We start from the raw sequence: 18,143 nt of genomic DNA, 5'->3' as shown, positions 1-18,143 counted from the left end.
CCTAGAACAAACTTAGTTAGTTTCTAAAGTGCTCCTGGACAAATGTTTGGAATTGTGCTGAAAAAAAAAGCAAAAAAAAAAAGCTTGATAGTGTGAAAGTTATTCCTGGATGCACAACAAAACCATATTAAGAGTTCCATGGAATAGCTGAGTCCAGATATTTTACTCTGCCCAACTCTTTGAAGCCTTTGCAGTGTTGCAATTAAATTCACATATAAATCAGTATTTGGGGGTGGCAAAAAGCATATGAGCAAGTACTGTCAACCTGCATTTCACTGTTTGTAACACTTTCACATCTGTTCAGGTTAACTGTATTAATAGCTATTGCATGCAAACCACACACAATTTACTGAGGTTTATGTTGGTTCACAGAAGCAACTCCTTGCATGCACTACTAAAAGTCAACATGGCCTATCTAAAAACCATGCTTGCCATCCTCCCCCTGAGTTGATACTTAATCAATAGCTGCAAAAAAAGGCAAAATGCTGTAGCACCTTACGACTGCCTTATTGTGGCATGAGCTTTCAAGGCAACATCAAATATATTAAGTGTATCTGCTTTTAAGTGTGACATGGCTTTGCTTTTCTAAACTTTCACCTGAAAGTGAAGGTAATATAAGGGAAGTATCTTCTAGTTACTGTTACATGCTGAAACTGGGACAATCCAGTGTCTCACCCATAATACCAATTTGATGAATTTGGGATAGTTATGGGGGAGGGAATGGAAACCCCACCTTGAACAGTTCATGATATTTACCCCAGTTTGAGGGGTTGGAAAGCCTAGAGTGGATGTGCAGACGACAGTCAGTGGACATGGGATAAGCACCTCTCCTCGCAAGTGGGCCCTGCATCTCCATTATTTTGGCATAAAAAAGGTTGGGATCAGGCCACTAGCAGAACAGACACAGTTGGCAGAATGGATTGTCCCATCTCAAAATCTGCTCCAGTGGACTGGGGAACACTCCATAGCAGATTTGGGGAAAATTTAGGAAAGGAAAGACTGTGATGTTGGGTGTTGTCCTTAAGAGTTTTGGCAACATGAACTTGTGATATGAAAATAAAAATTAAAACCCCAAAAGGTTTTTCTCTGATTCCTATAATTTCCAATAGGTCTCTAGCATAACAGCAAGTAGAGAATCTCCTGAAAAGGCAAAAAAGATCGATGTCTTGCCAACAAGAATGACAAAAATATACTGCATCAAAATAAACCAACTTGGTTTGTCTAGCCTATGAGTAAACTAGAAATACTTAGTTTTTATACCTACCTGGAAAGCAGAGTTGGATAGTTTCTACCAGGCCATCAAGAGCACAACTAGTGAATGCCATCCGCTGTAGTAGTCTAAAAGATACGTGCAGCTTTCTCTCTTGTTTTAAAGATACATATGGCACACCAAGATCATTTAAGCACCGATACTATAAAATATTGCAATTTACTTTATACATTTTGGAGAATTTGCCAGATTAAAGTTTTTAAATTGCAACCTTTAGGATAACCTCCCACTCATGATTAAGTGCCTCTTGAATAAACAAATCAGATTTTTAAAACATGAATTTCCTTCTAGATGCCACTCCTTTCCTGCACTACTGCAACTACAATTCTCATCATAATTTTGTTAAAGAATATCAAGCATCCTAATGTACATGCCACTTGGCCTCCATTTATAAAAGAAAAAGGATCAAGGGGACTTGTATTTGCAGAGTACCATATACAGTATCAAAGGTGGTATGTTACTGAGTGCCAATCACTGGGGAACCCGCATGTCCTTGTGGCTTGCATCTGGTTGGCCACTGTAAGAACAATGTTGGGCTGGATGGACCTTTGGCCTCATTCAGCAGGAGCCTTCTTACATTCTTAAATATCACAGAATCTGCCTTTAATCTTATAATGGTAACAATTAATTTATTGTTGCCAACTTAAAATAGTGGTAATATGACATTTAAATATTTAGTACATGACAGGTTCTTAAAAACAAAGAGTTTTAAGGGCTGCATTCATGTTAGTGTTCAAACCCAATTGCTTAGTCTTGCAGACTGGTTGTATTCACAAATTTCGGTTCCTGGTTGCTGTTGTGATTTGATCTGGCTTTAGAGCTGTTTGAAGTCGTGGTCTACACAGAATTATCTCCTAAGAGCTCTTTATGTGTGTCTGCCATTGCAGAGTGGGAACATCAGCTAATTACCATGAATGTACAAAACATCTGACCAGCAGGTATTGGAAAAAAAACAGTATCCAGGTAATTGCCTGGTTCCTGTAATAAATTAAAATATTTCAGAATGACTCAGCCTCAGAATGTCTTCTTCAGAAGGTCCTGAAGTGTTCCTTTTGTGTCCCACAGTATTATCTCTCTTTTTGATGAGACAAGTGTAGAAAAAAACAACTTGTTGAGAGGTGTTTGGCTACACTGGCAAATGCTGGGTTTGAAAGAGGGCACTGAAGAAGATTGCTCGGGTGAGTTGAAAAAAGGTTGAAGCAAACTCCTCTTGAGGTCTCTGACACTCACTGAGTGGGTTGGTGAAAAATGTCACACCGAGACATACACGGCACTGAGGCAGTCAGTCAGAAGGAAAGCGGCTCCACCGTGCAAGGCCACCTGGGTTTAATTGAATTTTGTTCCTGTTCTTTCAGTCCCAGAATTCTCTCTGACTCATCTAAGTCTCTCGAAGAGTTATGTATGTTTGTTTGGCAGGCTATCCTTCAATCTCCCCCTTTTTTCAAAATGTCTGCAGCCTGTTGCCACCATCCTCAATAGTCGTCACCGTCTTCTCCCGTCTTGTCAGCCCCAACGAGCTGGTGAGCCTGTCATACCCACTCTTGTACGGGTCGTCTGTAATAGGTCACGCTTTGCTGGACCTCTTTGTTCTTGAACTGGAAGATTGTGTATACCAGGACAAGGATACACAGAGATAAAATGCAGGGGATCACGACTGCAATTGCATTGACAGTGCTAGGCACATCGTTTATAGTCACCATAATGTCCACGTCTTCGTGAGAGAGCCGCCGGTCTTTGCTCCGTTCAACCTCCTTTTGGTTGCAGCCCATCCAGTCTTTGAGGATTGACCTGGGGTATCCCGGCTCCACAGTCAGCCTCTGGTTATCAAACTTCCAGTATTCCTTACCTTTATAAAAGTAGGTATAAACTGGAAAAGAGAACAGATATTATTCCATTCTGTGCCATTCACATATTCTGGAGGTGTGCAGCAAAGAGAAAATATTCAGTATATGGCAGGAGTGGTTATGTTGGAAATACAGATGGTTTGTATGATATTTATTGGATAACAGCAGGGAGGGAAATCTATCTTACCCTATGCAAATAAAATAACTTTTGCTTCTGTACTTGCATTCATGGGGATAAGAAAAACTGATATATATATTTTTATTATTATTAAAATCAGAGGAAAACTCCGATGAAAACCAATCAATCACCCAGTTTAGGAAGAATATCATGTGCTATGAAACAAATATCTGCCTCAAGTTTACTTTGGGGTGGGTGGATATGTCCATGACTACATGTGTCTGCAATCTTGTAAATGTTCAGGCTTTAATACAATCTGAATGCAAAGTTCAACACAGGGAGGATTATTAAACACTACTAAGCTGCTAAATAAGCTTAATACTTACAGCCTTCTTTACTGACAAAAGCTCCTTGTGGGGCTTGTGGGATTCCTTTCCACACAGTGATGGGTTTGGGGTAGCCGGGATCTGTTGCTCTCTTGTCTTCATTATACCTCCAATATCGGTCTCCTTTGAAGAAATAGGTTTTGCCTACAGGCTCCCACCTTAAAGCTGTGTCGATCCCTTCCCGGGGAAGACAGCTGCCCAGTTCCACTAGGTTGTGTGGGTACCCTGGCTCTGCAGTCACCTCCTTGAAAACCCAGTATTTATCGCCTAGGCAAAAAAGCGGGAGAGGAGGGTGGGTAAGATATAATCAGCAGCAGTCAATGGGACTTTGCCTTCCTCTGGAGCAGGTTTGGGGGACAACAGGAAGGGGGAGTTCACTCACACAGCGCTGGATACAACCTCAAAATGTTTACCTTTAAAGAAAACAAATTTTCCATCAGATCTTTCATAGGCAGCATCAATTTTTGCAGGGAGCCCTTTCCAGAACTGTTCGATCTGCATGGGGTAGCCTTCTTGCACTCGGTTGTTACGGAGACGCCAAAACCAGCGGTCCTAAAAGAAAAAGAAGAAGGAAAAAGAAGAGTCTTGTTAAATGTCTACATCAGATTCCAACATGAAGTGATTAAGTTAATTTTAAAATATCACAGCACCCTCAGGTTTCCTAATGTCAGTCAGTGTTCCTCTCAGGCAGAATTAGACTCCTCCACTGCTTTGTTATCTTATATTAGGTACCAGTCATAAAAAACCAGTCTTACCAAGCACTAACTGCCACCTCAAAAAAGTGCCAAATAGTGCCACTAACTGCCACCTCCAAAAGCTCCAAATTTCCTGCCCTGCTCAGAACTTCTCTCACTATTCCTACAACCAAATCATTACCCCAGACAAAATAATAGTGTACTTTATTATTTATGATATTCTCTATGTTTAAAGTCTCAAAATAAAATTCAGTAGCAGGACCAGAGTGAATCACAGAGGGCTGTGTTCATCTTTTACTCTGAGCAGATCAATGGGTCTACTCTGAGTAAAAGTTAATTGCATACAATCCAAAGAGTCTCACACATGTCTGATCTACACACACTGTTCATTAAGAAGGTAGAATTCTGGAATACTAGAGAAGATTCATTGATCAGGACAAATGCTGGAAACAGGAACTACATCTGCAGGGCTTGTTTGGAAGGAAGTGAAAAATTGATATATATTTTTGTCCTAGATTTAAGAAGTTTCACTTAATTTAAGTGTTACTGAAGGAAATGCATTATTTCAGCTATCAGAACAAACATTCAAATTTATTATCATTTCTTCAAACCAAGACATCTACCAATAAAAAAACCTGCAGAGATTAAAATACCAAGAAATTTTGGTGGCATTTAATTAATTATACATGCATTTGTAATATATAAAGATTAATGAAAACAGCTTTGACAGGATAATTTTCACTACCTTAAAAACAAACATTTCTCCTCTGAAGAGAGCCACAGTATTGAAGTTCCCATCACAAATGTTTGGTTTACTGCCTGGGGTAGAAGGCCTGTCTCCTAGAGGAGGTCTGGGAGGTCTCGAATGTCTGTCGTGCTTTCTTTCTGAAGTAGAATGGATTCTACGGACAGGAAGGGTTGGTAAAGGTCTAGTGGGTTCTAGTGGCTCAGCAGGTGGGCCTAAATAAAAAAAAAGAGGGAAGAGAGAAAACTAATTAGCAGCTTGAATATTGTACCCATCATTTGAAAGACCATCACAAAGCTTGAACACTCCTTCCCATTTCTTCCTCAAAATCTTTCCTTCCACCACAGACATAATCACCATCCTCAACTTGCTGTCAAAATTATTGGCTGTAGATCACAGAATCATAGAATTGTAGAGTTGGAAGGGATCACAAGGGTCATCTAGTCCAACCCCGGCAATACAGGAATCTTTTTCCAATGTGGGGCTTGAACCCAAGACCCTGAGATTAAGAGCCTCCTGCTCTCTCATCCCAATCATGCTCATACTTTTGTGTAACATCGTCTAGGAACAGCAACTGACCTTTGCATTGGAACTGGCCCATCCATTTTCCTAGGACCTCATAGTTAATTATTATTAGATCTCTTTCCTACCTGGGACCTCATGGTGAAGGATAGGTAGGAAATCTAATAAATGATAAGACTCTAACTTGTCCCCAAAGCCACCCTATTTTACTCCTTTGCATCCCAGTACCTCAAAAACTTAATCCAATAGTCTAACCTAAATAAAACCTAGTAATCTAGGTTTTTAAAGTTCCCCTTGTCTCGGTTGCTGTTTCCAAAATTTGCTGTTGTATCTGCTGTATAGAATATCAGGATCTAAAATCCCAATGAGAGCTAACTGCTCCCACTGCATAGCAATAAGGCCCTCAGAAGCAACCCTCTGCAAAAGCATACATCAAATTCACATAGTTTATACATATACTTTCTATTCCTTCGCCACAAACCTTGTAAAGGAATGTCCTATAGCTGGAGTCAGGAGAGGTGTATAAGATGGAAGTGGCTATTTTCAGGTGGTGAACAGTAGGAGCCAGCTCCAGATTCTGCAAATTGAAGCTGCCTCAGGCTGGAGCCAAAGAAAAAAGTGTTGGCCCCTTTTTAAAAGGAGTAGTGTATCTGGTTGGATACAGGTGACCATTTAACCACACAACTGCACTGGGTGTATCATAAGTCTCTCCCCACTCTGCACCCCGGCAACTTGGCAGCATGATAAAGAGGGCTGATTCACACATGGTAAATTCTTACCAATTTATTTTCCTGCATTCTAGTAACCTCATTAGGCCACTGAAGTATCTCATACATGGGTCCGCCTCTGACGATTGTTCAGACACTGACTGCATTGGCAATCTAGCCAGCTCCTGTACTCTTGAGCTAACTGAGACTAGGCATTATGGTCATATGTTGTTGGTTCAACTGCACTAACTCCTACGTCAAAGTGCCAGTTTGGGTTTTTAAAGCTCTTCACAACCTGGGGCCAGGGTACCTGAAGGACTGCCTGTCTCCACATGTTGGTTGTAATCTATTCTTCGTTTTCCTTATTCTTCAACATCCAAAAGACAGTAGAACTGGCTGCCAGGGGGAAAACCTTCTCGGTGGTGACATCATGACAGTGGAACACTCTTCATCTTGACTGAGTTCTCATTTTTATGCTGCTTCTCATGTCGTAATCACTGAGGTATTAGAAACCCTCACAATTTAGTTTTTTTGGAACACTGTTACATGGTACCAGCACCACAATATCCCATTGGAAGGGTGTGGCCTTGCTGCACAAGTAGGATAACACTGAAAGGGAGAGCTCTTTTCATTGTGGGTGTGTGGGTGTGGGTGTGTGGGTGTGGGTGTTTTGCTGCTCTTCTCTTCATTGTTATTTTAAGGGGGTGGTTGTCAGTAAAGATGTGTGTTCCAGTACTGGAAAGGGGGAGTCCATAGAACTACATGAAAACAGAAAAAGGAGGCAAAGGATCAAACAGTGGCAAAGTGTTGCTGTGGGAGAAAGGGCAGCATTGCTGGAATTGGTACTATATAAAATCTGGCTAAGAATTCCCTTCCGTATTGATATTGCAGTCTGAAATACTTCTTAAAATGCTGACAGTTTGGGGGAAGGGAGTAAGAGAGGAAGATTGAACACTGAAATATTTGTCAGACTTGAGCAACTATTCTACTAGTTGGTTATACTCACAACAGTTGCGCAGGATGGAAATGGAATATTACCAGCCAGCAGCATATTACAGTAGGGGGGGGGGGAATGCATTTTCCCCATGCAATTACAAGGGAAAGTCACCTCATATGCATCCTGCTCACCTGCTCAGTGACCTGTTCATTGCTCACAGTGAACATCTGGAAAGGCCTCAAGGTTCCCTGATGACAGTATGCTAAGAGTGCCCTGTTTATCAGTTACCAAGATGCAAGACATGGGAAGAGGCAGTTTTAGGTGACTGCCATTCAGCTTTGGAAGTCATCTTTGTTTTTACTGCAGTGTGTCAAACCCAGACCCTGATCATTTTCCTGAAGAGGTTTATTTACATGAACAATTGATTGGTAATGAAAAATAAGTGGGAGTTATTTTAAGTGTGTTTTCCCTTGCTATAAGTTTTATTAAAAAAACAACAACATGGGCACAGCCACCACATGCCCACACATCCCAGATAAATATATACATCTGTATATTTCAGTACCTTAATTTGCCTGAGCTTATGGGAGGCGATGAGGAATTGGCATCCTGCCAGTGGCAATTAGTAAAACAGGTACCATCTTACCATAGATCTTCTGGATTCCTTGAAGGTCATCCTGTGGTAACTTAAAGTTGTGCGTTTCCATATATTGATAAAAAGGAGCCATGATGGCGCTGGGGTCATTGGAGTGCTCAAGACCTAAGGCATGGCCCAGTTCATGCACCGCAACGAGAAAGAGGTCATTTCCTACAGAGGCAAGATGTTACAACCATCAGCGTCAACATCCATAGGGTGTTAACAAAATTAACAAGCTTAACAAAATTCTAAAGAAGAAGATAAAGCAGTTTATCCAGCAACTATAGAGGCTCAGCAGGAATACTTTTAAATATAAGTCTTGCGATGCACCTAGTCTAATTAGATGAACATCAGATGCAGTAGCTGGTGCATTGCAATTGGTAAGAGCATGACCAGGAAGTCCCTGGTTCATATTTATGGCACAACAGACACATTCATCTTTTAAGGCACCAACAGAGTCTTTGTTGTCCGCTAAATATAATGTGATAAGAGATTGCAAAAGACTGTTGACAATGTGTAATTAAACCAGCAAAAGAGACAATGACTGAATCACCCTGCAAAATTGAGAGAATATATTTTGAGAAGTCAGAGAGAGAGAGAGAGAAAATGTAAAACCTGAGTCTAAAGACATATGCCCCATATTCAATTAACTGTTTGTGAAGAAGTCCCTGATCAGCATCTTAAAAGTAAAATATGTAGCACTGGGCTTTTGGAGTTTAGGGAAAGTGATGACTAGAAGCTAATGAGAGTCAGAACAGCATCAAAAGAAGGGAGGCAAAAATGCATCCTAGACATGCCCTTTCTTGCATCAAATGGCTTTGTTGCTCAAGGACATCTCATGAAGCAAAGGACTGAGACAAAGGGTATTAAAAGTTTCATGGCTATGGATTTTGGAATTCTGTTTTTCGGTACAAAATTGTGCCTTTAAAAAATCCATTCGGAGTCTTGGGATCAGAGCAAATAAAATCAAATAAACAGTTACAAACAGTACAACAGTTTCATTTGGGAAATCGGGATAACTGATTCTTATCAACGTGAAAATGGATGTCCTCAAAGAGTGAGGGGTGGTTAGCTGTCAAAACAGGAGTAATCTGATAAATAAAGACAAGGTTATTAAACAAGTAGGCCATAAAATAAATCACATGTGTGGCTGAGAGTAATGACAACAAAACCATGATTATTTAAAGTAAAATGTGGCTGATCCTAATCTGTCTATAACTGCCCTACTTTGTTATTAAACTGAGAATTAAGCTTTGCCAGCATGGCAACAATATTATTAATGAGACACTCTTCATTTATTTCAGTTCTGTAAGTTGAAAATAAGTGAAAGGCAGTCCTAACCGTGTAGCAGCACGTTGAAAAGTAAGAGAAATGAAACAAACATGTGACCGGGGTCTAAACAAGTAGGAATGACAGAAGGGAGATAGTTTTAATACGATGGCAAAGATTAGATGAGCCCCTTTAATAGGATAGCAAAGCAGATAATATAGCAAAGTAGATAAAAGAAAGTGGATAGAATGTTGAAATGGTTTCATCCACTTAAGTCAATTTTTTTCTGTAGCAATAGCTGCCTGATTTTCAGAAAGGCAACAGTGGAGAGTTCTAAGAGCAGATCTTAAAACAACCTGAGAAATCAAAATTGTTTAGGAACTGCAAAAAAACTGACGTGTCATCTGAAAGGTGCGGTAAGGTCTGGAGAAAAGCTCCTAATTTAGTCCAGCGTCAAGGCATAGGCATTTATTTTGTCACTCCAAGTATAGTTTGGGGGTGTTGACATTACTGCCTCAGACTGCAGTGAGTGCCCCCCCCATACCTCTGCTGTGAATTTCATGGCTCTCCCTCAATACCACCCCAGCTGTTCACATTAGCACAGCTTCATGGCTTCATTTGTTTCAGATTTGTATGCCAAGGTGTTTCACAGCTTGTCTAGAGACAAATTAGGGATGACTTAAGGATTCCAGTCGGAGAGAGGCTGATTTGAGAAAAAACACACCAGACAATAATATTTCATGGCAAAGCACAGGATACGAATGCATTTTGGATAATGCCATGTGAACATGGAATTACAGCCTAGCACCAGAAACATAGTAAGTGCTGAGTAAATGGTTCACACAGCCTTAGTTAGGATACCACCCCCAATCAACAGTCCTTGGGGCATTATGGGTGAAGCAAAGCCATCTTGAGTTATAGGAAGGCTGCAGAGGCCCAGGATTTCTCTGTACCCAATTGTTCATGAGAAGCTAATAATCCACTAAATTACTGGTTTGTGTAGAATAGAACAATTTTGTTGCAGAGCACCTGGAGCCCCTAATTACACACTGGGCTTTTCATGCTATTCACCACCTTTCAAAAATACTAAGTGATCCAGAATTCATTTCCGGTCACCAGCAGTCAGGTTAATCAAATAAATCCCTATACCTGCCACACCAACAACAGCCTGCATATATATATATTTATATAAAATCAATGCAAATGTCAATGCCCAGGATTCAGCCTGCTGTGGATCTAGGTTCAGGACCATCAAAATCTGTATTATACTGTGTGAGACCATTGTTCCACCTAGTTCAGCATCACTGACTGCTCTCCAATATTTCCAGCAGGAGTCTGTACCAGCAGAACCTGGAGCTGTTTTACCACTGAGCTACAGCCCTTCCCTAAATGTTTGGCTGTATAGCTGATGGAAGTGGTGGGGGCTAAAGAAGCATGATTTGGTAATCAGAATAATTTTCAAAGCAAGGGAGAAAGGGACTACACTGCCATTTTTGAAAGGACATTATTTGAAAAAATTGAGGAGAAGGGTTCACCTGCCTGGGATACAGATTTTGAAAGTCTACTTCATCATGGGGGAGGGGGTGCCACCTCTCTCTCAACCAGGATGGCATATAGGAGTTAACCAATGCATCTTAAGAACTCTGAATCTGTAGTTTATTTTGCTGTGCAGCTGTTCCATATTTGTTCTGCCTTCTCTCTAATCTTTAAAAATACATTTTCATTTGCAATAATTAAACATGAAGGGCTCCCTGCTTACTGGGAGAGGCACCAAAGTAAGATGCTTAGGATTGGGGCATACAAAATATTTTTTAAATGATAATTGGTCAAGGTGGTGGTAAAATAGGATGTGGTTTCATTAACGCTAGGTAGCTGAGAAATGGCAACTTCACAATGATCTGATACGAAGTGTGAGTAGTACATAAACAACAAATGCTTAATGTCCATATTACAGCATTCACAAGGAGCCCTGAAAGCAGTTTTGGGCAGTAACTATACCACTGCCTTTCCACTTATAGCAGACTTCCTACATGAATCAACTGAAATGTATAGCAAGTCCCCATACTAGCACTGCAACTCCATAGGACACTAAGACTCCCACAGTGGCTTCTTCTTAAGCAATTGTATATATAATGACAGTCATGTGGAGTCCCAACCATGCAGAAGCCAATTTTAGCAGCAATCACGGCCCCACATTCATGGAGGAGATACTATGTTTATGTTATATTTATGTAGTTTCTACAGCGGAGTAAGGCAACCTCATCACACAACATGAAACCAGAAAAATACTGTGGTGGGGAACAATAATACAAAATCAGTAGAATCGGTACAAATATATATATATAGAGAGAGAGAGACTTCTGAGAACCATTGTTTTAACAAAATCCCTGAAACAATCAAGTAGTGTATCTATTTTCTCCAAGTACCCTCATCACAGCTGAGCACTCTACATCCAATTATTTTCCCCCAGCCTCTGGGTAACAGCCTCAGAGGGTGGGTGGCTTCATACTGTGGTATTACCTACTTGAAGAATATACTGGGATTTAAAATATTTGTATTTCCCACATAATCACCATAATTAGAGGAGAACATTTCACAGTGAAGCCTTGTTAAAAAATAATAATTGTATTTATAGCATGGACTTTACTGGAAAAGCATCACTGCACAGCATCGTCTCTGCAAAAGATGCTATCATCAGACCTTGGGCTACAGAATCACTCACTTGAAATTTATTTGAACCCAGATTGGACAACAGTCTTTTCTACCATCAATGGGCCTTTTTGCCCCAACTAATGGGTTGTTTTATCCCAAGACTCTTCTGAACATTGATGCACAAGAATGATGTTTGAATAGATTGCACATCCCTAAAGACCAACTAGCGTAGACACAGATCCCCAAATCCAGGAATTAATTCTTCTATTTGGACTTTTGTATGTAGGGTGTTAGAAATGTACATCCTGTTCAAATGTCAATTGCACAGATCTGAGTGCAGTTTGGATCTCAAATGCATCTGAAACATTTGATGTCCTATTTACTTAGTACTTACAATAATTAATCTTTTTGTGTAAACTTAATTTCACCAATTAATTTTCTCTCTTTTCCCTTTTACCTGAGAATTGTTCTAGTTTCAAAGGCAGCAAGATCAGAGTGTCATTTAAATTTCATCTGTCGTTTCATATTGCTTTGGATTTATAAGCAAAACTGGCATTATTTTTTGGAGGGCAAACTCATGTTCTTGGGGGGGGGGGGGGAGCACGGATTTTTGTCCACCTCAGTATCACCAAACTTCAGACCACATTCTTACAGGAAATCCTGTGATGACACCTCTTCCTTTCTGCAAGCCAACTGCCTCATTAAATACCATATCAAAAATACTGTTATAAAAACCCCACGTCATCTTACCATCATGGTTAGAATTTCCCAGTGTCCATGGTTCATCTGAATCAAAATGAGTATCGCCTCCTATCCCTGGTCCAGGAAAATAGGCATGGGCTAGGAATCCACCCTCCCCATCAAAAGGGGAGCTGTCACCATGGAAACCAGAAGCAAAAAATATCATAATATCTGCCTCTTTTCTGTCACTTTTAATTTCATGGTAAGGAACTTCTTCAAAGGTGAGCGGAGTCACCCTCTGCCAAACATCAAATGCTTGCCGGATGGCTTTCCTTGTATCAAGCTCTCCAACCTTGGGGGTGTAGTTGTGAACACTGTGAAGAAGATGAGAAGGGGTTTATTTAGGAGGATTCATTCAGAGAATTTCATATTCTCTGATGTTAACAAACATGTTTCAGGACTCAGATCGACACAACCGTAATACTACATTTTGAGCACTTTGATATCTTTTGAGAGTCCTTTCAGGTACGGTACACATTATGAGGTTTACAAATATTTCCTACATAATAATAACTAGAGGGTTTAAAAACAAAATTCAGAAAACGTAATGACTTTAAAGTATTGCATTCCAACAGCTAATCCATAACAACAAGGCCACCACTAATAAGAGCCATTTACTGTCCTCTCAATATGAATACTCAAGGCTTGGTCAGATGGCAGGATCATGAGTTCCCAACTGGACATACGGGAAGTGTTTTGGACACAGTAATATACCTTTGCAAGGGACGCGGGTGGTGCTGTGGGTTAAACCACAGAGCCTAGGACTTGCCGATCAGAAGGTCGGCAGTTTGAATCCCCACGACGGGGTGAGCTCCCATTGCTCAGTCCCTGCTCCCGCCAACCTAGCAGTTCGAAAGCACGTCAGAGTGCAAGTAGATAAATAGGTACCGCTCCAGTGGGAAGGTAAACGGCTTTTCCATGCACTGCTCTAGTTCGCCAGAAGCGGCTTAGTCATGCTGGCCACTTGACCCGGAAGCTGTATGCCGGCTCCCTCGGCCAATAAAGCGAGATGAGCGTCACAACCCCAGAGTCGGCCACGACTGGACCTAATGGTTAGGGGTCCCTTTACCTTTACCTTTAATATACCTTTATTTCCTAATCACAGTTCTGCACTGAATCTGGAATGCAAATTATGAAGGCTGTGCTCAACCCTTTCGGCTACCAGACTGGCAAAGCATTTATGAATACTAGAGACTGGATGGGTTGATTCAGTGTAACCTCTCCTCGCAATGTTGTCTCAGTCCAGAAACAGGAACCTATTTGGATATAGTTTAGAGTCCCCAATACATCATATCTCTATTCAAAACCCTACATAGTAGCAAACCTGGCAGTGGGATAAACTCCACAAGCTGCTATACAGAAAGCCAATCAGCTTGACAGTGTGGTCACTTGGTGGAATTAATCCCAGATAATCCCCATATGTAATACAGAACTGTCTCTATAGTGTAACTGCTTAGCATCCCATCCAACCTCAATGCTCAACTCTGTCCACAACGACTGCAGAATCTAGTACTAGTACCATTTGCTTCTTATATGGGTAAAAGTGACTGACTCAGGGATCTTAGCATACTATAGTCTAAAAAGCATGTTGCCATTGATAATGTGCGGGGTGGAAAAGGCATATGAAATGTTACACCATTGTACAAAATCAATGGGTTGCCTTCATCTAGAATACTGTGATCAGCACAGATGATTTAACCACAGGATATCACAGAATTAGAGTAATGTCAGTAAAGGATAAGAACGTTGATAGATTCTCACATGAGAAGAGTAAGAGAGAGAGGAATCAGGGTTTAGGAAAACCAGATAGACAAAAATTAATAAATGTCGATAAAAAACAATGTTAGATGACTGGAAAGGGGGACTGGGGAATCACCTCACATGCAAAGAAAGGTACAGTGAATTACAAGAAAGAAAGGATAGATGACATCATTACAGGAGTTTTCTGAGACTCAGATGAGGAACCCCCACCTCTGACATAGCCATGAAGTCAGAGGTTTTCACTCCTTTTTTCATTTGTTTGTTTAATCATAGTTTTGCAATACAACTGAACCTTAAAGCATGGTTTGTTCAACAAGCCAACTTCATAACCCTTCAGGGTGGAAACTCCTATTTTATCAATATGGCAAACATTCTTTGGACCTGAAATGAAAAGGATTGGGTCTGTAATGGCCCTTAAATTGCAATTAATTGTAACTAAAAATAATTACAATTGATCAATTTAATTCTATAATATTTTATTTTAGACAACCTATTAAAATATTCTGGCCTGGATTAAACTAAGCAGTTGCACTAGGAGCAGTCAGCACAAGAAGTGCTGCTAGTGCAATGAGTCTTCCCTCCCCCCATACCCCCCTTTTGGCTCTGTGGGGGACAGGAGAACCACCAGAACAACATGCAGGGGGAAGAGGCCGGAGAGTGTTCCACCTGGCAAGCTGAAATGTTTGTGCTGATGGAACCATTGCTGTAGAACCATGTTGACTTCCAGCCTTCGTTTGCTCCCATGCATTCATGGACAACAGGCATAATCTCTGGAACACACTCTGCTCACAAAGGGCAGAGCCAAGAACAGACATGGTCACACCTCCATATCTTTGAATCCTCAGCAATAATTAATGTTCCATGCCATGCCCAAGAGTTCCTAACTAAAAGAATAAACACAGAAACCAAAGCAAAGTCTGAAAACCTTTAAAATATGTACCAGCACTTAAAAATTGGTTGTAGTCACCAGCATCAACCACTAGAGGGAAGCATGGCTATACATTAGTAGTTGTCAGTCTCTAGTTAAAAAGTAGCTACCAAATTTTCAGATAAAATTGTGAAACACTGCAGCCTGAAATTATACAAGGAATTATCAATAGGGGACTAAATCAATAGCTGACTATCAAGGCAACTAAAAGGAAAAGATTGTCTCCATATAAACGGTGATGTGGGGTCCAGAATTTTATTTTTCCGACTGTAAATGCAGTATTAAGCAAGTTTAGCAGTCTCATGAGTCTGAGTCTGAGTCTGACCAAAACTGCAGTCTGACCAAACTGCAGGAGGCAGTGGAAGACAGGAGTGCCTGGCGTGCTCTGGTCCACGGGGTCACGAAGAGTCAGACACGACTAAACGACTAAACAACAACAACAACAAAGCAGTCTCAAGATTGTAATTAATTATTTTCATTGCTATTATCTTTAGTTTTGGGACCTATAGTTGAGCAAGTTCCAGAGAGTCAGAGCTTAGTCATCTCTGGTTTACTAAACACAAGTAAAATAATAATAGTACTAAATTAGATCATGTTCAAATCTAGGGCATCAGAAAATGTTCCGATACAAATTGACTTATGCAAATAACCCTAATCTGCATTTAAAAATTCCAAATAGTTTTAAATACAAACATTTCTGTAAAACCTGTATCACTCTATGTTAATGGATGGCAATTTCTTTACAAACACATACCCTCCAACATTCCTCAGAAAACAGGGACATTCTAGCACACGTTTTGCTAGAAGTACAGGGAAGGAAATGGAATGGAAGTCCTGTTTGTGTTGCACATGGAGTGGAAGCCAGTTGCACATGTGGGCTGATGCCCTTTAATGCCATCCCATAAACAACATAAAGCATGCACAAATAAATAACAAACATAGACATCTATTTCCAGAAGCACCAACGCGTTACAAACAGTAAGCACTTTTACATGAAACTGTAGTCTGGTGCTTGTCCTTCTCTGATCTGTACTAAGTGGCTTATCTTATCACATTATGAGTGATGCAAAAGAAAGCCGGGGTTCAGCACTTTTGATAATTGTATAGAAGGCTAAATTTCAGCAGGTGTAAAGGTGCAGGGGCCCGGTCCTCTTTTGCTCCTGGCCACCACTCTATGATTCTAAACCTGAACACAACCCAAGAGAGGTGGAGCAATCTACCGGTACTTCTTTTCTAAAAGAAGGATATTGTTACTATAGCAGCTATCATTAGATTGATAGCTGTGTCCATACTAGAGGTGTGTACAAAGTCTTTCAGGTGGCCAAGTATCTTAAAGAATCCCAAATCTTGAAGAATCCCAAATCTCTATCTGTTGCTTTAAGAACACCAGTACAGAGAATCTGTATGACTCTTTGGCTCTTGGAAAGTGTTCAATTTGTCCACTTTTATCCCAATCCAGGGTAACAAACAGGAAAACAGCACTCTCTGTGCCACAGCAAGCTTGAGAGAAGGGTGGCGAAGCCATATTGCTGCATGCTTGGAGGTTGAGGAAGGAATTGGCAAACTGTAAAGATACATATGGAGCTGTCACACTTCAAAGGGATTTCCCCAACACACACAAAGGAATGCATTCATGGACATTCTACCAATAACTAAGCAAAGAATACAGGGGAATGGAGAGCCTAATTTAAGTCCAGTTTTAACATGGAACTTTTGGCTCCTACTTTTTTTTTTTATAAAGTAAGCTAAAAATACCATTATCTATTGAAATTCATCACTTAGGCAGACTGAAATGTAGCATTCTCCCTGAAGCAGACTTTGCAATCACTTCCATCTTGCAAGGTTGGAATAAATTAAGATAAAATAACTAACAAAGTCACCTTTTCAGCTAAGTTTAGAGGGAGTAAGTGTGTCAGACATCAGATTAAAGATAGCAAAAATAAATGATTAAAGGGCTTTAAAGAAAGAAAGAAAAGACCCTGTTGTCTTTTTACTTATAAATTCCTTTGCAGTTAGCAATGAAGGAGAAATCCATTTTAAGCTAGTTTTATACATGAAATTTGGCAGTTCTGACCCAGGCAAATTTGCCTGCATCAGATTACCTGCTGCATTGAATGCCTGCTTATGTCCAAGTCACTCATTACTTGTGTTGTTTTTTAACAAGAAGTCTAACTAATTATATCCAAAAAATGTAAGCAAAAAATAATAATAATAATGGGTAAAGGACCCCTGGACGGTTAAGTCCAATCAAAGGCAACTATGTAGTTGCGGTGCGCATCTCACTTTCAGGCCGAGGGAGCCGGCGTTTGTTCACAGACAGCTTTCCAGGTCATGTGGCCAGCATGACTAAACCGCTTCTGGCGCACAGAACACTGTGACGGAAGCCAGAGCGCCCAGAAATGCCCTTTACCTTCCCACCGCAGCGGTACCTATTTATCTACTTGCACTGGTATGCTTTCAAACTGCTAGGTTGGCAGGAGCAGGGACCGAGCAACGGGAGCTCATACCGTCGTGGGGATTTGAACCACCAACCTTCTGATTGGCAAGCCCAAGAGGCTCCGTGGTTTAGACCACATCGCCACCTACATCCCTATGTATGCAATATGTATAACAGATATAAAAGAATCAAGCCCCGTGTGGTGCTATATTTGCATAAGGGCATAATAAATGCCCTTTTGGACCAGGCAGTGGCCCATCTAGTGACATAGCCTTGTTCTCACGGAGGCCAACCAGGTGCCCCTGGGAAGCCCACAAGCAGAACCCGAGTGCAAGAGCACTCTCTCTTCCAACAATGAGCATTCAAAAGCATACTGCCTCTGACAGTGGAGGCAGCACAATTTTATTAGTATGAACACATAAATATTTCTAAAAAGTTATATCGTTTTTGTGTGATTGCTTAGAATCACAGAATGGTAGAGTTGGAAGGGCCCA

General features: G+C 40.7%; 1 protein-coding gene across 2 annotated transcripts in view; it reads right to left on the bottom strand.

Annotated features, from left to right (window-relative positions):
• Positions 1-1,872: 1,872 nt before the first annotated feature.
• The window catches only part of MMP24 (matrix metallopeptidase 24), a 31,752-nt gene continuing 15,481 nt past the window's right edge, over positions 1,873-18,143 (bottom strand). For both annotated transcript variants that reach the window (XM_028734742.2, XM_028734743.2), the window contains exons 4-9: positions 12,533-12,837; positions 7,871-8,032; positions 5,059-5,273; positions 4,032-4,170; positions 3,619-3,885; positions 1,873-3,137 (exon numbers count right to left, since the gene is read on the bottom strand). In XM_028734742.2, the coding sequence (XP_028590575.2) occupies positions 2,800-3,137; positions 3,619-3,885; positions 4,032-4,170; positions 5,059-5,273; positions 7,871-8,032; positions 12,533-12,837 (1,426 nt within the window). In that variant the 3' untranslated portion in view covers positions 1,873-2,799. The remainder of the gene's footprint in view (positions 3,138-3,618; positions 3,886-4,031; positions 4,171-5,058; positions 5,274-7,870; positions 8,033-12,532; positions 12,838-18,143) is intronic.

Source organism: Podarcis muralis, chromosome 5 (assembly GCF_964188315.1).
Source record: "Podarcis muralis chromosome 5, rPodMur119.hap1.1, whole genome shotgun sequence".
NCBI classification, from domain to species: domain Eukaryota; kingdom Metazoa; phylum Chordata; class Lepidosauria; order Squamata; family Lacertidae; genus Podarcis; species Podarcis muralis.
Note: the sequence above shows the minus strand (reverse complement) of the source record. Positions and strands in the feature narration are given on the sequence as shown.